General features: G+C 34.2%; 3 protein-coding genes across 4 annotated transcripts; all 3 read right to left on the reverse strand.

Annotated features, from left to right (window-relative positions):
• Positions 1 to 1,815: 1,815 nt before the first annotated feature.
• LOC143898416 (uncharacterized) lies at positions 1,816 to 4,701 on the reverse strand. Its single transcript, XM_077407876.1, has 4 exons — positions 4,126 to 4,701; positions 3,459 to 3,615; positions 2,809 to 3,007; positions 1,816 to 2,712 (listed from the first exon to the last, which is right to left on the reverse strand). The coding sequence occupies exons 1-4, from the start codon at positions 4,184 to 4,186 to the stop codon at positions 2,491 to 2,493; spliced, it is 639 nt and encodes a 212-aa protein (XP_077264002.1). The 5' UTR covers positions 4,187 to 4,701; the 3' UTR covers positions 1,816 to 2,490.
• Positions 4,702 to 5,320: 619 nt separating this feature from the next.
• On the reverse strand, positions 5,321 to 8,354 carry LOC143898360 (uncharacterized). 2 transcript variants are annotated; one of them, XM_077407774.1, is made up of 4 exons: positions 7,295 to 8,354; positions 7,022 to 7,165; positions 6,625 to 6,934; positions 5,321 to 6,295 (listed from the first exon to the last, which is right to left on the reverse strand). In XM_077407774.1, the coding sequence occupies exons 1-4, from the start codon at positions 7,459 to 7,461 to the stop codon at positions 5,726 to 5,728; spliced, it is 1,191 nt and encodes a 396-aa protein (XP_077263900.1). In that variant the 5' UTR covers positions 7,462 to 8,354; the 3' UTR covers positions 5,321 to 5,725. The 2 variants fall into 2 exon arrangements, with proteins under 2 accessions (XP_077263900.1, XP_077263901.1); XM_077407775.1 differs by having other exon boundaries at positions 7,022 to 7,097; positions 7,295 to 7,452.
• A 13-nt stretch (positions 8,355 to 8,367) lies between these two features.
• Positions 8,368 to 21,163, reverse strand: LOC143898355 (uncharacterized). The gene is made up of 12 exons (XM_077407763.1): positions 20,777 to 21,163; positions 18,040 to 18,254; positions 17,704 to 17,858; positions 16,520 to 16,734; positions 15,321 to 15,465; positions 14,617 to 14,859; positions 12,512 to 12,884; positions 11,951 to 12,131; positions 11,596 to 11,759; positions 11,288 to 11,491; positions 11,028 to 11,195; positions 8,368 to 10,893 (listed from the first exon to the last, which is right to left on the reverse strand). The coding sequence occupies exons 2-12, from the start codon at positions 18,134 to 18,136 to the stop codon at positions 10,304 to 10,306; spliced, it is 2,535 nt and encodes an 844-aa protein (XP_077263889.1). The 5' UTR covers positions 18,137 to 18,254; positions 20,777 to 21,163; the 3' UTR covers positions 8,368 to 10,303.
• Between the last annotated feature and the right edge of the window lie 1,128 nt (positions 21,164 to 22,291).

Genomic DNA, 22,291 nt, shown 5'->3' on the forward strand with positions numbered 1-22,291 from the left:
ATAAATAATGGTCTTTATCTGCGGGCAACGAGCCTTAAAAGATCGTCGATAAAAGGCCCGGTCTTTTCTTTCCACAAAATTGAGCCAAAATGCGAAAAATTCCGTTTAGCATCGTTTTCGCGAAAGTTCTAGTGATAAAAAATTTAGTTGAGTCGTCGTCGAAATAGGCATATATGCACAAAAAAATCAGATACATCTGTATTACAATATTATGATATCGTATCAGATATCGAATCAGATTTTCCAATTCTTAATTAATACTTTTATGTTTAGTATATCTTTCTTCACGTTGCTCTTTCGTTATTTCAGATAAGCTTGCTCTCTGGTCACGTATATATATATATGTAAAATTACAATATTATTTTTATTTGTAGGTGCTCTATAGTAAGAAAAGAACTAACAGGACTAACGAGGAAGTGCTAGTTGGCTTGATCTCAATGTGTCGAGAACAATGTGCCAAAGTTTGACCGTATACTTGCAAGAATTGACCGATGAGTGTATATTGACGGAAATAGTTTTCGAATATATCTCGGGAGCGAAGTTTCGAAAATTTTCGACAGGAATGTCCGCGTGACGTCGGTTAATCCCACTATTATTATCGCGTATTATTATTCCGATCGCTCGCGGGATCGGCGCGTAATAGGGAACGGCCGGTGGAAATTATCGGATGGTGGCCGTGCTGAGGCGTACCGCGAGGAGCTGTAAATAACACTTTTTATCGCCCGCGGTCTGGATTTCGGACGGGCGTAATCCACCGCTGGTTTCCCTTCATCCGCCGGAGATTTATCTGTAAAAATGTTGCCGAAACAGAAAAAGAGAACGACACCCGCCGTTCGATCTCCTTACGCGCGCGGGAATGGTATTACCCGCGGGTCTCCCCGCGCTCCGGGGACGCGGCATCCGGTCTCCCGGTTCCCCGCTAAGATTGCCGTACTTGCGCTTAAGGTATCCCTCGCAGCTGACTACGTGGCGGAATGTCGTGCCGGTAAGATGCTCTGGGTGATCTTCGCAGGGCCGTATCGAGCGGAGCCGCTCTCGTTTTCCTTAACGACTTTTTTCCCCTTTCTGCTTCTTCTTTTCCCGCAAGATCTAGACAATTTTCGTTAAAATCCGCAGCTTTCGAAGTTCGAACAACTCGCCGAATCGATCCATTAAACGGACGATCTATCAGATCGCGATGCAGCACCCAGATATTTTCCTGATGCAATCCAGGAAGACTCTCGGAGACTCTTCGTTACATATTGCCTCCTCTTTGTTCGACAAGAAAAATCGCATTTAAGAATCAACGTATGGATTGCGAATTGTAAATATTGCATTGTATTATAATGTCGCACCTCTAGAAAAATACTTTCACAACTTAAAAATGTCGATTTTGAGTTAAGCCCATAAAAAGTATGCCTAAAATGTTACCTACGTGGCTGTAATAGTGTCACAAGTCTATCTACAAAATCCGCTGTACGGGGCAGAGGTATCGTTATTCTTTTAAATCAAATGTTGCGATCGCTGGATGGAAGTGTCACAAAATGAATTGACAAGTGAATCACAGCCAGACCTCTCTTCAAAAAACAGTATAAATTTCATTATAACAAAATATCTTAATTGTAATTGCGTTAGTTATCTCACAATTAAAAAAAATTGAATTAAATTTGTTTTTCCTCTCTCCTAAAAACTGTGAATTTTTAAATTGCAACGGTATTTTTCTAAAAATGCGATATATGAATGTAGTTAGTATAAAGAAGAATGAGAGGAGAAGGGGCAGTTCGCGTGGCATTGATATCGGCACCGTATCGCATCGCATGACGATCCGTGCAGCGATTCGCCGCATCATAACATGATTTATCGATTGACATTTTTTCGGGAGATTTTTATTATACGTTTTGATCCCATACATTTAACCGCCGAGCCGACCAGACCAGCTCCAGGGCTCGTTCTCTTCACCCGGCCGGGCCCGAGAACGTGACACTCGAGTTGTCGCCAAATTGTTTAATCGACTATACCTTCCAAAACGACGTTTGCTAGCCGAACAACATGATCTATCTGTCGCTTTGCTCTCATTATTTTCCGCATCCGTTTAATCTTCCTGATTCTCTCTTTAATCTTACACGCATCTTAATCTTCATATCTCTATACAAATGTATTCTTATACATATACCGAAGTTTACGGATTAACACAAACACACATGCACACATTGCACTCTATGTTATATACACTGTTAATTTAGTAATAATTTTCGAAATTTATCGCGAAGATTTCTTATACATATGAGTATTATATCATGCTCGTTAATTCTATGCCGATTAAAAGTAGTCACCCATTTTCAGGAAACAGAAAGGATTGATTGCATTTTCGCATCTCATGCCATGTCTCTCTTCGATTCGCACTTTTAAAAACTCATCTCATCGAAATGCCCCACAGATCGCTTGTAATTATTTACTTTCTATTTATCGCATACTGGCGTACTTTTTCTTTGTCAAAGAAGCGATCGAAAATCAACGCGCTCGTTCAGCAGCCTCGATTATCCTTTGAAACGTAATGGAATCGAGTCCGGCAAAGGGTTTGTCGCGGGCTGCGAGCGGAAGCGAGCGGCGTCTTTTTCGTCGTCGTCTCCGGCGGAGTATATCGTCGAAATAATCGTCCGTGGTCGGCGGATTCACTTTGGCGTAGTAGAGAGCCGCGAAACCGCTGTAGATTAGAAGAGCCGCAGTCGCGAGCTGATGCACAAATACGATAACGCGTGTTTAAATCAAATTTACATGATTACGTGAAAAAACATCAGGTGGTTAAAATTAAAGAAGATTAAGATCTACCTGAAAGACAGCCCAGAATTTGAAGCTTCCTTCGTTTATCAGAAAATCATAATAGCCGGCCCAATAATCAGTCTTAGGTTGATCCATCGCTTTCGTTTGACCGTTCTCCTCGTCATTCATGTCCTCGTCGTGATCGTCGTGATGGTCGGCGTAGTCACCTCTGTTATAATCCCATCTGTACGCTTTGTTTCGTCTGCTCCTATGGACAAAATGTGACTTATTGTTAGCGGGGTGATAAGTTATTAGTTTTGCCAATCAGATTTATATCGATCTAATTTCTTGCTTTATATTTCTTTATATATTATAAAGATTAAAGAAAATTAAGCTTTTTATATCGCGATGAAAATTAACATTCGTAGCAATTACAGTAAAACCTGGGTTTAGATTTAAAATTTGCGTCAGAATTTACGAGATAGTAATCTTATTTTAAATTCATGTTTTACGTGCCGCGTATATTGGAAAAATGATTGAAGAGAATATATACGTATGTATAGAATATATATTAAACTATACGCATACCTATTAAAATAAACAACATTTAAAATTATAGATATTATAATTCTATCTTGATTATTTTTAATGCGAATTATAGTTTGTCCAAAGCTTAAACGGTCGCTAAGATTAATAAAGAATTTCATTCACATATTTACCCGATAGATTGCGGGATCGTAGCCAGCTCAGTATTTCCTCTAGATGTTCCTGTTTTCGAAATCGATCCTTCTGCATTTTCTATATTCATTTCGCCAGAGGCGTGATAAATGCAGATCGACAACAGAACGAATTTGACTAATCGACTGTTTATTGAGCCTGTGAAATTATAATATTATATATACCTATAATGAAAATTACATACACAGTCCTTGATCATGTTGGAAGTATACAATTTCCCAATAAATAAAATATGTTAGCAATATGCTAGTCGATTCGCATAGAATATTGCGGTATAAATTCGCGTCAACTATCATCCGCATTAAGCTCGCATATTTCGCCAGCAGAGTCTGTTGACATAATCTGACAGTAGATTGCCAGCAGAATCTGTCATTTCTTAACCGTACAAATAAAATGTAAACCATCGTCGTCTTTTAACTAATTATGAAATAGCAGTCTTCAATTTCCGCAATCAATCTATCATCATATTTTGTTAGCAGATTCCTGACGTTACATTTCTGTTGGTATTGTGCCAACAAAATTTGTAACAGACACTTTGCGAAATTTATTTTTGACAGATTTATCTACCTGGATTCGTACACATGATATTCGTATCTTGTATATGTGAATCTCTTAATAATAACTCTAATAATAAAGTAATATACTGACCCATGTTAATCTTTAAGATATATCGCACTGTTTTTCTTTTCACACACATGACAAACACCATTCCACCATTAACAATTGTCACGCTACGCGTTGTCCCATGTAGTAAAAGCTCGTCATTTCCGAGTAGCACAGCAAGGAAGTCTCGGAGTGAAAAACCTTTGGTCGTCTGAGGTACTGAATGCGATTCTTGGACCTAGTTTCTATAGCAGCTTCGTCCGGCATACGCGCAACGGTAACTATATCGACGGTAACGTTAAGTGCACACAAATCCCTAAGCGCTAATTACTCTAATTGTTACAGATCTTTCGCAACGTCGCTTACAAGCCGATTCCGTTGCAATAACGCGTTCGGTAGCATCCGAGTTTCATTGATCGTTTTTAAGTGACGCGTCGATGTCATCGTTTAAGTCTAGCGATGTTTTAAATTAGGTATTATAATTATTTGTTAAGCCGCGCGTCATGTGCCATTCGATGTGCCTCGTTATACAGTAAACGTTCGGTAGCACTCCAGTTTCATTGATCGTTTCTAAGTGACGCGTCAATGTTATTGTTTAAGCTTAGCGATTTTTTAAATTATTGCATGCCTTTTTTAGATATGATTATAATTATTGGTTAAGCTGATGTGCGATTTGATACTTGTTGCAATTATATACATTTCAATTTAAAAATATCAATGAGATTTATCGAAGAATAGGTTGGGCTATATTATCGTTTAGATAAGCAGGGAGCTAAGTGAATTGCGATTTTTACGCTTTTCCTGTCCCAATGATAACATGTTGTTTATGAATCATTTCTAAGACTATATAGCTTTACACTGTTTAATCAAGAAAAAAAATTATACTACATATAGCTATACGTGAAACATCCTTATGGTTCTCTATTAACGATTCTTCCTTTATAGAGCTATATTCCTTTATAACTATGTACCATAATTTATTTTAGTAATGTGTTGTAAATTTTGATGTGTTACGGAAAAAAAAATAAAACTCGGATAATTTATTCAAGAATTAGTAATTTAAAAATTAAAGAACGATTTTGAAAGTCTAGTTTTCACATTATCAAATTTATTATTTTTCTTTGTAAGAATCTTAGACGCAGATTTAAGAATTCGTGAAATGCATCATTGCGATGATAACAAATAAACTCATGAATAACGTTGTAAATACTGTGTTTATTTATAATGTAAATGGTTAGCACAAATAGATAAGAAAAAAAATCGGTTATGGCAAAATTATAATAAGTTCTTAAGTACAGAAATAATGAAAACAATTATATCGTAGTTATGAACGCACTTTTTTAATATAATTTAAGCTTATACGATATAATATGTAACTTTTATATAATTATCATATCTAAATAAGTATTACACATATCGAGACGCACATATACATGATTGCCTTATCTAAGATACCATGAATTACGCATAAATTATATATATCTTATATATAAATAATTACTATACATATATTTACCAATGGTTTTTAACGACATATTATGCATCATAAACTTATCTTTTATATCCAATCGTTTATACCATCTATATACAGCGACGAAAATAGCGATCATTAAAAATACATAGAAATTTTGTCTCAAGTTTTTTTTTAGCGATAGCTCACTCGACGTTCAGAACTGTTACCGGATGTTTCAGCAAATCGTTCCATCCCTTCAAGTATTCTTTCGGTAAAATGCCACCATCCTTCGCTAAGTTCGCGTCTTTTACGATGAGTCACGGCCTCCGCCAGCTGAGCCGGAAAATTGATCTTGTGTCGGGCGACGCTCTTCAGTACGAGCGCCGCTATATATATGATAAAATAGATGCTAAAATACAGCGGTATATACCACAGCTTTTTTCCTATAAAGTAATACGAGTAGGGCCTCTTGTCGAGTCGCTGGTCGTTCATTTCCGGCTCCTCTGTCGTGGTCTTGGGATGATGCTCGTGATACACGGGTATGTGATCGTAGATCAGGTCGTGATGAAAATCATGATGATCGTGTTCGTATGAATCCTCTACGAACGAAGGTGGACGGTCGTGATGGTTCGCAAATTTCATAGGTTGCGGTCTAGGTCCGTCATTCTCGTAGGAAGAAGCCATTTCAAAATTAGGATAGTCCGTTTCGTGCTGGTCGCTGACGTGATATTTGTTCGGGGACGGTTTGTAAGAATCTGGAATCTACGCGATGAGATTCGAATGAGAGATCTCGTGAAGATGCATGTTTGAAAGACGAGCAATGAGAAGAATAATTTACACTGTTAAATTTTCAACGTCAAATTACACTTAATTTGAGTAATTTTTAACCACTCCTATAGGTCATCACTAATTAGTCTATGAAATTAAAATAATACTGTTTTGTGTTAAAATAATAAATTTCGACACATATGGTATAGTTAACAATAACAAAATGTTATCTAACCCAAGGTATTGGTTTAAATTTCATTCTTTAATATTTAACAGTATATATCATCTATCCGCTCGAAGCTAACGATGGAATATTTACGCACCTCATCGTTCATAGGTGCAGGTGGATATTTACTGATTATCGGTTTGGACATCGGTGGTTCGTCGTCGAGGACCGGGCCCATCGGGCTGTATTCGTATATGCCAGGGAAGATCGGACCCGGAAAAGCGGATGAGTTTATACGTGGAGAGTTTTCCGCATCCGATGTACTCGCTCCTTTCTGCGGCCTTCCGTTTGCGTAAGGGATAAGATCTTTATCAAAGAGTCCAGCCGCAGGTGGATTAAATCGCTGTTGAATTTGCTTCTTGCCCGCGTCCAGCTTAGCTATCATTTCATGATCCAACGTCGAATATCTATATGTGTAGATATAATAGGCCATTGGCAATAATAATAAATTATTAATACTTTATAGCCGCTATATCTTGAGCATCTGAATTTACCTTGGGCCGGCTGGATGATCGATCGCTTCACCTTTCTTCAGTTTCGGAGGTTTCGGCGGTACGTACACGGGCGATGCTGTGATAACAACGTCATTTATACTTCTATTTTCGTTCTCCACGCTCGTATTGTTTCTCGCTACGGGCCTAAGGTGCACAGACGGTTGCAGACTCACATTCGACCCTTTTTATCTCGCAGAATATGTCGGGGACATTGTGTTCAGCTACCGGTAGTTCAACTATCGATGTAAAAATTAAAATCTCGATGTTACGCACCTAGTGATCCACGAGAAAGAATCATGAAAGCTTCTTCCGGGTCGTCCGTTTCTCGATACTCTCGCGTATGACGTTACTTCCGATGACAGCGTGACGGAAGACAGGCGTAGGAAGAGAACCAAAGTTAAAATACGTAACATTGCTGATATTCGAAGATAACTGGCCATGGGTTCTGAAGCGAGTGTTCTCTATATAGACTTGTAACTGTAACTACCACTTGAGCGGCCGTGAATATATTGTCCGCGCGCGTTAAGCATTGTTGTGCGTGACATTTTGACTGTTTCGCGTTGCAGCAATGCAAATTTGTCATTATACATTGTCCGTTTTACAGACAGGATGACGCGAGACTACAACGGTTGACGCTTATGCTATTACAACGCTATTTTGCAACAATCATTCGAGATTCTCGCGGACAAAATATATTCAGCCGCCGCAGCTGCGTTAACGAGAAGAAACGACGCTTGACAAAATAGCTCTAATTTACTTTGCAAACCGTAGCAACCCGTTATGAGTTGTGTTGTGAATAAACAGATTGTCTCCCGTTATTGACAATGAGAGGAAGACTCCAGCATTGATATATTTTTACTGACGACATCTTGGAAAAAAAACTGATGCATAATGTATAGAATCGGACTTTTGTATCTTTGACATAAAACTATTTCTAACACAACCGTGTATGTTCTTAACATCTTTCCCTTGTTTCCTACTGATTTTATATTTTTCCTAGAACTATGCAACGTAAGCAATTACATGCAGAATAAGAAAATGAGTGAAAAAAAAAATAGAAGATACCATATCTATCTTTAACTTCGCAATTAATATCGCAGGATTTTCATTTTGTGTGCATGTACTATAGATGTAAGAGCAGGAATTAAGGGAAGGTTAATAGAAAAATTGTTTGATCACATATGGCATAATATATTGAGATTTGACTAAATTTTTCTATGTTACAGATTATGCTGTGATATATTTACATGTTGAAACTATTACTAACACGAGATCTAGACAATGGAAAATACACACACACACAAGTATTGAAATATATATTGTATATATATTATATATATTATATATATATAATTGTGTAATAATTATATATATAAAATTATTATTATAACTTTGTACATACACATATCGGATATGTGTCTAGGATGTTTTAAATCACTTATACTATCTTTTTTTTTCTCTGAAATGGACAGTGGCCGGAAGTTGGGAAAAAAAATTCCCATTACTACGAAGCTTATCTGAAGTATCTAATAATAGTATTTCGGTTTTCCGGAAACTACCGAAAGTAGGATAAATCTCGGTCAAATTTGAAATTTTTAATAGGGACATAGATCAAATTGGATTTTGTTGGAAACATTTTTAAAAAATTAACAACATTTGCTTAACATTCTTATCGATATCACTTGCGGTTGATAAGAAAAAAGAAATGATTATTTTTTAAAAAAACATTTTTAAATTAAAAAAACTTTTAATATCTTTTCAATAGACCTATTCAATAATACCTTACTCGTCTATGTTTTAATTAAAAATTTGAGAGTTCACTACATTGCAGTTTTCGTTGCTTCTGATTTGTTTCTAAAAGCACCATCCAATTTATCGCATAAGGTTTGGTTCTTGAAAATTTTAATTTAAACTTCCGATAACTTTTTATGTCTGGGAAAATGGATGATTTATAATCTGTGACATTTCTTTATTTTTCTTATAGACTGGAAGTGATATAAAAAAAATATTAAGCAAAAATGTTAAGCAAAAGTTGTTTGTTTTTAAAAGATTTATCTAACGACTTATCTATCTCACTCAATTTATGTTTCTATTAAAATTTTAGACCCAGACTTATCCTACTTCCGAAAGTTCTCGGAAAACTAAAATGCCGCCGTTATTGTATAGATAATTCAGATAGTTCTTGGCAATGAAAATTTTTTTCCAATTTCTTTTTCCACTATCCATTTCCGAGAAGAAAGAATGGAACAAAGTGTTTAAAATACCCTGTATACACACTATCGCTCAAAAGTATTTGCCGCCCCAGAAAAAATAGAACAAATTTTAATTTTTTGCAGCAAACTTAATTTAAAGTGAAGATTATTGTTACGTATACTTATTGTTACTTTACACAAAACTCATGTTATATTGATTACATATTGTTACTTTACACAAAACTAATGTTATATTGATTTCCTTTACTTTTTAATTTTATGTAATTATTCTGCGTACGAAAAATCTCATAAATAATAATACATTTTCCGAGATTATCAATACACGTTGGTGTATCTAGAAACCAAAAATCCATTACAAAATTAATCAACCGGATGCCAAAACTGTGTAAGATAAACTGTGTAATGTAAACTGCAATAAAAAAACGGCCACATTAATGAGGCGAAAATTTAAAATTATGTTATTTTCTTGTCAAATTGTTGTTTAACATTGTTTAAATAATATATAACTTATGTAATAAAACTTTTGAGCGGTAGTGTATATATAGTGTATATATCCTTAATTTTTGATAATCTGAATAAAATTATATATTATACATTTATATATATCTATAACATATAATATAAATAATATAGTAATTATTGACAAAAAGACATAGCTTCAATGACCTTGGCTTGGGCCTAATTATGGTCACAATTCTGAGTAATCTTCAAAGCTTTAATCGTTGTGTTTATTAAAACGTTATTGATAAATTAGTAAAATTTATATAAATACACACTTTTATGTATGTACAATTGAAAAATTGAATATATACATTGGTTGGTTCAATTTATTAATGCATTCATATTTTTTGAATCTTTTTAGAGTTATCCCTACTTAACTAATTATATGTGCCAATACATTTTTTACCTCTTTTATCTTTTTTCTTTCGAATAATTCAGATTTTAGATTTTAAATTTATTTTTTTCTCTCTTAAAGCTACATAAAACTGCTCACGTTGTTATTGCATTCAATTCCTTAATTGACTACCGTTAAACTAGAAATCCTCAGAAATCCTAGGCTTCTACAAACTCAATTGATATGCTTGTCGTTTTGGGATGTGCTCTGTTCGTTTTCCACTGTGATTTTACTGTGATCTAAGTTGTCAGTCTCAAAATTCGGATTAATAAAACAGCTCTCTTGCGTATCGCTTTCTTTAATCTTCGTTCGAATCGCATTGTCCTTTGTTGCTAATTTGTCCTCATGTGTTCTAATTGGATTTTGTTCAATTCCGTCAATGTTCCTAGCGTTTCTGATAGCTTCGATCTGAGTTAAATTCGGTTCATCCGTTTTTTTGTTATTTTGCGATTCTTCTTTCAAAAATCCTTTATTATCATTTTCCATCGTGCTGCTCTTGTTAATAATTCGTTCACTTCGCGGTTTTTCGTCTAAGCTAATATCAGTCGTGTGCTTCTCGGGGCTATCTTGTTCGTTAATTTTTTTCGGTTTTCGCTTCACAATATCATTGCCTTCGAGCTGAGACCGCTTTCTTAAATAAGTCATATTGAATATAAAATATATTATGCCGGTCACTAAAGTTACTACAGCGAAAATCCGATAGGTCGGTCTGGTGCCAAAATATTTTATTAGATAACCGCCGATCAAGCTTCCGGAGCCTTTGCCTATAAATAACAAAATTAAGTACATATTTATTATAAGTTGCTTACAATTATAATTGTTAATAAATTATAATTATAATTGTTATTTATTGTTTTTACCAAAAAGACTCGAACAATTAAGTGAATCTGTGACATACCAACTCCGTAATAAATCCCGCCAAGCAATCCTTGTATCGAGCTGTCGGTTGACGTGGTTGATAATTTCGCCGCGTAAGTGACGGCCGCGGTGAAGCTGAGAGACGTCGTAACCGACTCTAATGCCTCGAAGATTAAAGTAAGCCAAGGATCGTAAATCAAAGAATAGCCTGTGCAAGAAACGCTTCATTATATCTTTAAACGCGCGTGTGTCCACGTTTGTTCTCCGTCAATTATTTCGCACCGTTATCGTCGTACTTACCGACGAGCCTGATGGCGTAAAACACGAAACCTATGAAAAGCACGTTCGCGTGACCAATCTTTGATATTATCGGTCCTGAGAGTGCCAACAACGGTATGCCGGCGATGCCGCCTACCGCTACCGTGATACCCATAAGCGATCTAGATCCACCCAGGTCCTGGATCAGCCAGAAGAGAAACGACTCAATGTATCCCCAAGCGGTACCTGTCGAAATCTTTCTTCCTCTTAAGTGCTGCCTTTTGTCCAGATAATTTGTCGCGAAACATCGTAGAAAAACTCGGGTCATATCGAGCAGTCTGGTAACTTACCGAGAATAAAACATGCGAGGAAGAGCACGGCAGTTTCGATGTTTCTTAGAACAGTCAAGACGTCGCGCACAACGTTCCTAGCAGGTGCCTTGAATTCTAAGTTGATCAGCAACATGAGGACACCCGATCCAAGTTTCAATGCCGCGTATAGGTAAAATGCCGGCCTAAAAAATTCATTAAACTTTATTTCGCGATTCAATAAGATCTAATTTTAAAGTCGCATAAATATATAAAGAGTCTTGAAAGTAAAGTCTCGTATAGAAAAATTTTCAATTTGTCTTGGCACGTATAATTATCCTTTTCCGATTGTGCCTCTGTTATAGGATATTTTGTATATCATGATTAAATTACTCGCCTAAAATCTGTGTATCCTTTACCCCTGCTAGCGTAATCTATGAGAATACCCGATAAGGGTGAGGAAATCATGCCTCCTATACTGCCATAAATTCTTTGAAGACCATAATCTGCCTCCTGCTCTCGCAATATTGCTATAACAGCACCTTCGAACATGGCAAAAGATGTACCGCCAATAATACCTGAAACAAAGAATTTGACACCTTTATTTCTTGGTACTTATTTATTTCGTAAAATTAGTAACGTCGAAGCTAATATCACAATAACTGCAATACAGTTAAGAAGAAAGAAAAAACTCCAAAAAATTATTCCTTGTAGTTTTTTGTGCTTAATTAAAGATGAAATCTAAAATGGCCATTTTATAACTTTAATATTAAATTTTTTAAACAAAATAAAACCTTTTTGGAGGCCGGAATTATATTCAACATGAAAAATACTGTAAAGAACGATTACTTCCTTTCTTGGATTAAAAAAAGTTACTTCTTGCTGAACTGTATAACGATTAGAGATTTAAAAATTACAATTATCCTGAGAGACAGTTGGAACGTTGAAATATGTATACCTATGAATACTCGAATGCCGAGATAAAGCCAGAACGTTAGCTTTATGTTGTATTCGATTTCCATATTCATGTTAGTGCACATTGCGTTGCGAGGTAGAGTAACTATGCATTTCTTTTTGCACTCGTTTGCGCTCAAGACTCGCTCGGTTGCTTCTAGATTCGCTTCATGATCATAGAGCCGCATATGTATCGTGATTTGATTATCTGTAGAATCTGGATCGTTGCAAATAGATCTTCGAAAATCTCCTCCGGCCCAGGACATTTCTTCTGTCAAATACCTTTGCCGTTCTTCTTGTAAATCCTCTTCATCTTGTTTCAAACTTTTCATTTTTGATTTGTACGAATGATAATTTATCGTTCGGTTGATGTTATCCTATAAAAAAAAGGAATACGATATGTTTTCATCTCTTTTTTTTTCAGAAATAGTATAGGCCAGTTATATTAGACATTGAACCTACCAATTAATCTTCCCAGGTTGCAACCACCATTTATTAAAATTTACGTAATTTTTCGCATTATTATTGAACCATATTGCAAAGCTGTTTTTTGCAATAGGGGAGACCGGGGCTAACTCGACACAATTTTTTCAAAGGCAATTTTCAACAATTAATTAAAATTTTCAAGCAAATTTAATGGTACACATTTAAAGAGCGTTCCTTCAAGTACAAAATTGCTTAAGGAAATTTTGTTGTACGTCGCTTAGTTTTGCCTCCAGGAAAGGAAAAGTGACGCGAAAACAAATTTTCAAATTAAAAAATACCGGGGTAAACTCGACACAATTTTTTCAAAGGCAATTTTCACCAATTAATTAAAATTTTTAAGCAAATTTAATGGTACACATTTAAAGAGCGTTCCTTTAGGTACAAATAAATTGCTAAGGAAATTTTGCTGTGCGTCGCTTAGTTTTACCCGAATGTTCGATGAAAAAGTAGACCATTTTCGAGAGATCAGAAAAATTACTTTTCACTATCAAAAACGCTTATGTCGCGTTAAAAATTACACTATAACTCAGAATGTTACCAAATTCCGTTGACAATACTGGCACATAAAGACGCATTTACAGTAGGAAAGGCAAATTTCTACGATAGATTTAAAATTGGCAAAAAGCCTAGTGTCAAGTTTGCCCCGGTGTCGAGTTAGCCCCGGTCTCCCCTATGATTCAATAATAATGCGAAAAATCACGTAATTTTTAATAAAAAATAATTATTTCGGTGTAAAACAAACGTTATCTGACCTGTGCGCAACATTGGATAACTTTGCGCGTTAATAAAAAAATCAGCGTTTGTCGTACGAAAAAAATACAAGGGTCTTTTTTTGTTACAAATTTCGTCCACAACAAGATGCATACAATAAAATTTGTCTCAAATAAATTCTAAGGCCTCAAAACAGCGAAAAACTAAAACTATTCCAAAAAATCAAAATTTTTTGCTTACACAGGTACAAACTAAAGAAAAAGAGTTTAAAAAATCGGTTACACCATGAAAAGTATTCTTTGTAGTTCTCAGATGATGAGATTTTTTGGGGATTTTTAATTCCATTTTAAATGACGGAAAAAAATCACCGGCGCAACATTAAAAAAACGATGAAATCGAGTGTTTTCGGGATCCGAGTCTCGGACTTTGACGGCGCGTGCAAGCTAAACGACTGACTTGACGATAAATGCGGTGTTCAGATAATTATTATAGATAATTTTACGCTCGAATCTACAAAATAGATACGTATAGTTAGTTACTCTATCTTGCTTAGTTTTCGAGATATTTGAGAAAAAAAAAAAAAAACGCGTTTTTTGTCGATAATATTGTTGATAACTTTTTATTGCGCGTTAATTTTGCGAAGCAAAATAAATCCCACTTATCACACCTCAAATCAAAGCGATTCATGGTGGTTGCAACCTGGGAAGATTAATTGGAAGGTTAACCCCCTAAATTAGTCTAATATGACTGGCCTAGTAAGTATTTTAGTTCATTTTTTTTAGAAATTTAATTTATGATACATAAAATATAAAAAGATGACGATAATTCCTGGATTATTGCCAATCTTTAGTTGTTTTCGGATACATACGAATATAATTATGTTACGAAGTATACTATACATTCTTCTTCTACCTTCGATTTTATTAAACTATCAAATGCGCATGACGTATAATTTCTGTGCATTTTATGTGATGCTTCGATAGTAAAGTTATCGGTATCTTGGACGTGTCCCGACGGGGACGTACATGAAAATGAGAACAGCTGATCTGTTGGAAAGAAATAGTGTGTCTTCGAGACTCGCCGGATGGTAGTTTTAAAAAATTCATTATTTCTTAATTGCCGACGTTCCTTTATATCTTCCTGTTGACTAGTACTCTGTAATTAAGATAATAACATTTATTAGCCTCGTAATATTATGCACAAAACGATATGTCCAAAAAAATATATAGTAAAGATAGTAGATATACATAAAATACAAAAATGTACAAAAATAAAATTTTACTATTTAAATTCTGGAATTTATTTTTAACAATTCTTTTGCGTTCGATACTTTGCTGAAGGTAATGTCAAAGTAATAAAACATTCTTTTTGACATTAAAAAAAAAAAGTTCTATGTAACGTAATGCTGCAAGTACAGCCAAGTAGTTTTAATCGACAGATTTAGCAATGCGCACACATTGCACTGTACTCTCTTCGTGCGCGTTGGCCGGCAACCGGTATGTCTACCTTACTACCTATAAGCTCACCGCTTATCCGTTATTCGATATTATAAGTATCGAGTATCCGTAACTCAGTAACAGGTAGTTTTGTTAACATACGTTCAATGTGCAACGTACCGTTGACAAGTCGCTCTGCGCGACAATATATTTGTATGAGGTATTAACGCCAGTCTGAAAATTGAGATGTCGGACTGTGTAAAGCCTCGATCTTAGAATCAGTCCTCGATCCGTCTCGTTGTTCGTTTCTACGCGACACACGAATCTGCGAAAAAAAATTTGCTAATGTTTGAACTTTGTCCAGTATATATAGGGTTGTAAATTTATGACTCTTTTATGGCTCTATTATTAAAACTCTATCATTATAATAAATAGTATAACATTCAGGGAATCTCATTCAGAGTTGGAGTTGTTCAAATTAATTTGAATCAAACAGGAAAACGGAATGTTTATACACTGTTGGAAAACAGTTTAATTTGTGTTAAATATAACATCAATCACATGTCCCAAACGGTCCACTCAAATTTTTGTGTTAATTTAACATAATATGTTAAATTATGTGTTTGGATGTATGTCCTAGGTAAGGATCTGTTAAATGGTAACACCTATACTATATGTTAAAATATTTCAACAGAAAGGAATTCTGATTGTAACTTGAGGTTAATTATGTGTACAATTAACACATAACTTTTATGTTGAAATTAAGATTATAAAATAAAATCAACATGATCAACACTCTTTTTCTGTAAATTTTAACACATTTAATAAATACGTTCAAATTGTGTTACTTTAACATATTTTTTTAATTATTTTAATAATTGTAATTGTTGCAATATTTTAATAATGTGTTGATTATTTTACACAAAAATTTTAACAAGGACCTTTTTTAACAAAACTAAAAATTTTCCAACAGAGTATGTCTATATACATATATGTATATATGCGTTTTACATGTTTGTATATACAGGTACGTGTTTATGTGACAAAGCGTTTATCGCGATGGCACGAGATTACTATTCGTGATAACAATAACTTCCTCAATGTGCTACGTGATTTAAATTAATGACATAATATACAATGGACTAGAAAATGTCTCAAAAATGTTAGAATATTGTATCTTCAAGGCATAATGGTAACAAAAGGATTTACAAGACAAAAGAAAAAAACACACATGCTTTAGGCTCAACACAGAGAAAGAAAAAAAATAACATTTTTTAAATATTATGTAAGTGATATATTACGTAACACAATGATTCGCAACGTTATTTCATTCCTGCGACGGATGAGCTAATGCTATGTAATTGCGACTTTTTACTTACCCACAACTTTCTACTTTTACAGCGATCTCCGATTCTAGCTGCATCTCACACGGATGAGCCTGGCTCATTGTATGTAGTAGCGAACCGTTTCTACCTTCACAGCCGAGGTCCATGACTATCCTCTCTGGGAAATCTACTGTCACTCTGCCGATCGGCACCAGTAGTAGCAATAACGCCGCTAAACCTCCGAACGTAGAAAATATCGAAAGTAAAATCTGTCAGAAAAATTCGTTAAAGGTCTCAGTGATATGCTATTTTCATAAGTATATATGTAGATAGTGACACAAGATGTGGAGAAATAAATGGCAAAATGGTAAAGGTGAACGAGAAAAATTCGAATGGTTGATGACAGAGGTGTACGAATAATCAAGGATTTTTTATGTCAAATCGAATCGACAACATTTCATTCGAATCGAATCGTTTAAATATAATTTTTAATTAACAATATCATTATTATTAGATTAAAGTTTGACACGTAGATAACAAGAGAATATTTTAATATGGAAAAATAATGTTGATTATACATATATAATATACACTCTTTTTAAAAAACAAAAAAACATATTTAAATATTTAATAAAAACTAATAAAATATATTTTATTTAATGTCGCAGTAACTGAAAATTAAACGAAAAATCGTAGATAAATTATTAAAATATTCTAACGTAGTATCCAATAACATTATCCAACATGCACAGAAATTAAAATAAAATAATATAGTTAAATTTATTATCAATATATATAGCTTACTATTCTTTACGCATATCTATTCAAACTTTTACTTTCAATTTGATAGAGTTACATGGCATGTCAAAAATTTGAAATAAATTTTTAAAGCGGCTACTTAGCCGCTTAGTGAGTGATTGTAATATTATACTGAAGGTACTCACTGAATGGATCTGCTAACATGACCGTACTTTTGCTTATTAATGGGAAATATGATTTTATAAAATTGACATTATATTATATGATTCGTATTCGAACCTCTAGATTCAAAATTTTCGAATAGTTTAGATTTGAATCATAGAAATTCGAATTCGAACTGAATTAAGTCTCATTCGATTCGATTCGAATTGATTTATATTCAAATAGTTCGCGCATCTCTAGTTGATGGTGAAAGTATCTCGCTCATACATTGGTATATTATTTTGATATTTTTTATCGAGAAAAGTTAGTTAACTCACTCTGAAATTTCCTATCCGGTCGGCTAACATACCGGCAAGCGGCGGCATCACTATGGCCACGAGTGGAGTGATAGAACTCATTATCGCAGTCTCTTCCACGTTTATTCCCAATTCTCTCATGTGTATAGTCAAGTACGGATACAATACGTAAAGTGCTGAAGCAAAACCACCAGCAAAAAGACTCGTTACCACGCCAGAAATATTGGTTTGCTTATACTTTTACTTACTTTTAATTCTACTTAATTATTTGATTGATTAGAGAATTAAGATATGATTAAGGGAACAGAAAGAGCGTAAGCTGTTACATTTGACTGCAGAAAATTGCTTTTTACTTACTGGAAGCGTGAATAAAAAATATTAACTTCAGCGGCATCAGCTCTTTCTGACGGAAATCCTTGCTGATTCTCCTGAAGAAGCTTTTGAGCATTATCATTTTGATGTTTTGTGCGTCTCTGGATTTGAATTGACGTCGTTGAATTAATTGAGCGTGAGCGATGTTCAATCTGTATTGTACGTGTCTCCGCCGCGCGCGTACGTTATTGTTCCATTCTCTGCGTTTAACCAGATATTTTTAGATAATCACAGCAATTTATAATGACTTTGTGAATAACTTCTATTTGATTCGTAATAAAATGAAGGCTTTATAATTAACGTTAATTTGGTCAATCGTCCCATCACTGTTATTGAAATGTACACGGTGGCCATGGCACGAAATACTGCCAATACGAATGTCACGTCTTTTTATGTAACGGTTTTACAATACCTTCTACCTCGTGGCATACATACATCAACATCAACTTCCGCTGGTTGGAATAAATATAAAACGTTCACCGTATCGATTGACCGAACGTATTACGAATTACTTGTTGTCAGGGAAGTTTAATTTGCGTAAATCTATTTGTCGACTTGTTGTAAACAAAAAGTATATTGTATGTCCAAAAGCTCAATGTTCCGTATGCAAAAGCGGAGTATGTTTTGTTCAGGTGTAACAAATTGTGTAATCGACCAATATTATCATCATTTTTTGAAATGTAGCTGCACGGTAGTAGCACGGCGAACGTACTTTTGCAATGCTTTGTCGGTATTACCAATTGCGAGATGGAGCATCGTAATCAACATGAAATTGCTCGTTGTTAGTTGTTACCGGCGTTCGGAGCGAGCATCATTATTATTTTAATTGCATAACTTGTACGCCGGCAGACCTTGCGGAAGAAGGCAAAGATATATGATTGTCTTCTCAATAGATCGCCATGGAAGAATATGATTCAGAACTTGAGACAAAATTTTACGGATAATTTTCGGAAATATGTTTGAGCATGAAGTTCACGGATCTCGAAACTCAATTAATTAACGATGATACGATAAAAAAAACATTTTTTGTTCCAATCTCAAAAAAAGGGGAATAATTATTTTGCTCTTTTCTTTAGGTTTCTTTTTTGTTAAACTGATGACAAATAATTCAAGGTTTTAATATTTAGATAATTCGTTTGAATATTTACAGTCTTAGTGATTGAAAAATATGAGAATTAAAGGATTCTTTGAAAAGAGTTCTAAAGGGTTCTTTAAAAAATCCAAAATTGAAAATAAACTAAAAATTTGGCATTTATTTTTATAAAACGGCTTAAAATTAAAAAATATATAAATAGCAAATAAGCTTAGAGAAAAGATAATGTAAATTTTAACTATACTTTATCTATGCAACTATTCGCCAAGCACTTAGCAATGCTGAGCAGACCCGTTCTCCACTCAAGGTTTGACATGTCCTATGGATGAAAGATTGTGGATGTGCATAGAACCATGCTTTAAGAACAGTTAGAATTTCCTCGTTGGCAGTGAATGTCAGATGATTTCATCTTATAATATATCAAAAAGTGGCGTACATGATTCATTTGATTACGGATAATAAATGCAACATGAAAAAAAGAAAGAGAGATTCTCTCTTATTGAAAACATTTTCAAAGAATTTCTCGAAAAGCAATGAAAATGTAATAAAAAATACATTATTTTTTGCATATTATACGTATCTCGTAAAGTGTTAAGTATACATATACTGCATTGATAAAATTCCGCAATGTGCGATTTTCTGTATAGGCAATAAAGATTGCAAAGTGGTAAATATATATTTGTGCCGCGATTAATTTTTAAAGCAGGTAAGAATGTTTTTTTATATCAGATTATTTTATTGTTTCATAATGTTGCAACGTATGCGAATTGTTTTCATTAGGAAAATGTCAGAACACGCGACGAATTACGAAACAAATAATGACTTTTTGCGATCAATCGCCTTTGAAAACGATAAGACACCTAAACTAATTACATATACTAAAGTTTAAAAAAAGAGCAAATCGTTATTCCAGTTTATCCATATATTTCACAAAATTATAATATGTCGAACGTGTAAGACTATACAATTACCACACATAAGAAACTAACAAAGAAATAAGTCAAAAAGTAGAAAACGATGAAGAAAATGACCAAGTATGTGCGAATAACATATGTCTCGATGTATTATTAAAGGTTTCCGTATAAAGAACAAATAAGTAACATTGTGTTATGAGAATTTCTATGAAAATATACGCTCGCAATACACTGCAAATACCTTTAGTAGTTTATAGTATCTAATATAATAGTTAGCTTTTATGTCATGAAATAAAGGAACATATGTCGCATGATAGATGACATTTGTATACAATAGTCTTTATTTAACCGACGAGCATTTTAGCATAATGAGAGCAAATTGAGTCAAATAGAGATCGGGTGATTATTATATACCTCTTCTAGTTTAAATATAAAGTCTCTTTAGGGCTTGCTATATGTATAAAGAATTTATTATAAATTTTTTTATTATTAATACTTCGCAACACGCGTTATAACGTGCTAATATACCGCAAATCGTATTAACGATTAATATTGTCAAAGAGTTATATACGTAATTTTATGTTCTTGTTTTTAAAATATTCGAATATTACGTTGCCTTTCCATTTACTTGGCACAATGCTTTTTCACATATTATTTGTATTATATACGTGTACAAATTAATAACAATGTTATGTCTCATCAGAATGGGAAATACCTGCGTAATATGTAATTATAAGTAGTACTTCCGTCTTGTTTTAAATCTTGAGGTAAAAGTTTGAAGTGTAATCAGAAGAACTGCTTCGGAGTAGGTAGGTACGGCAAAGAAGAAAACGAATTGGGGAAGTGAAAAAAAAAGCGAAAATCGGAATGCGAATATGGAGAGTAACGGATCCTTAAAAAATACCGATGGATCCGTACGGCGCGATGTCATGCGTTATACTGGCACCTGGGTATACAAGCTACCGAGCTGAGAGCAAGAAGTGTATGCGAATACACCGATCCGAACTAAGTTGCGACGAATCACCTCTCAAGGATGTGTGCAACCGAAGAGTGAATTTTCTTCGACTTTTGGCTCAACATTGAATCGTATTTAAAAAATGTAAAGAAGAATAGAATAAAACAGAATATGTTTACAAGTATAAAAAAAAAAAGTGCAAAAATATTGAATTAATATTTTAGGAAACTAGGGTATCTGTAGGCGAATGCGGACCGTTATATGCAAATGTCTGTCAGACATATAGTATTGAATATGTATGTACCTACTCTTTGTAGCATTCTTCTAGTAAATAAAGATATTAATTTCGATTCTTTCCGATTCTTATTTAGTTCTCAACAGATGAAAAAATTGTTTTATCTATTAATATGTAAAACTATTAATATTAACTATTTTTGGGGGGGAAATGCATAAATTTAATATTACACATGTAAATTGGCAACAAATACTAAACTACAAGACTAATTGCTACTACGACATAACTCGATCGTCCGCGATATGCCTTTATTTTTAAATTTAAGTATTATATTATTAAATACCTTAAATATCATCTTAAGTATATCTTTTATTTAAAAATATTTAAAAAGGCATCGAGAGAGAGAGTTATGCAACAGCAAATCTTGCTAGCTGTATTCGTTAAATTTTCTGTCAATTTATCGTGCATATTTTTGCTCGACTTTTGTTTCTATTGTTTGCTGTTAGATTACGTCAGCGAAGAAGCTTACGCAGATTTTAGCACCAACTCTCATTTTATGTGCGTGAGCAGCGCAAGTTTTGCAAACGAAACACAAGCCTAACATAGATGGTTTCGGTTTTAATACAAAATTTTGATTAAATTTGCTACCAATTTGCAAGATTGCTATCATTTTATTTAAGGAGATTGTCTTCCTTGCATGATCTGTTAAATATTCTATTTGCATCATCATTTTTTAAAATATATTTTACTATTCTACAGTGCCATTTAGCATTATATCGCGCAATGTTTTCAACCCGTAATTCTTTATCAATTGAATTAAACAGTATCGTAGGAAAATCTGACTCTCCTTCTCTTCGCCTCTCTATCTGGTTTTAATGCGATGGGAACAGATCCATCTATGGAGTTTTACATCGCCGACGGACTACAGACTTAATCCTTGACACGCATCATTGTGCCGTTATTAAATCGCGGTAGATCCTGTAGTTCTTTGAGGTACAGACGGTTATTATAAGCAGCGACGATATTGCAGCGCGGAATTT

This window comes from Temnothorax americanus, unplaced genomic scaffold (assembly GCF_048541705.1).
Source record: "Temnothorax americanus isolate GAGA-0224 unplaced genomic scaffold, ASM4854170v1 Scaffold23, whole genome shotgun sequence".
Lineage (NCBI taxonomy): Eukaryota > Metazoa > Arthropoda > Insecta > Hymenoptera > Formicidae > Temnothorax > Temnothorax americanus.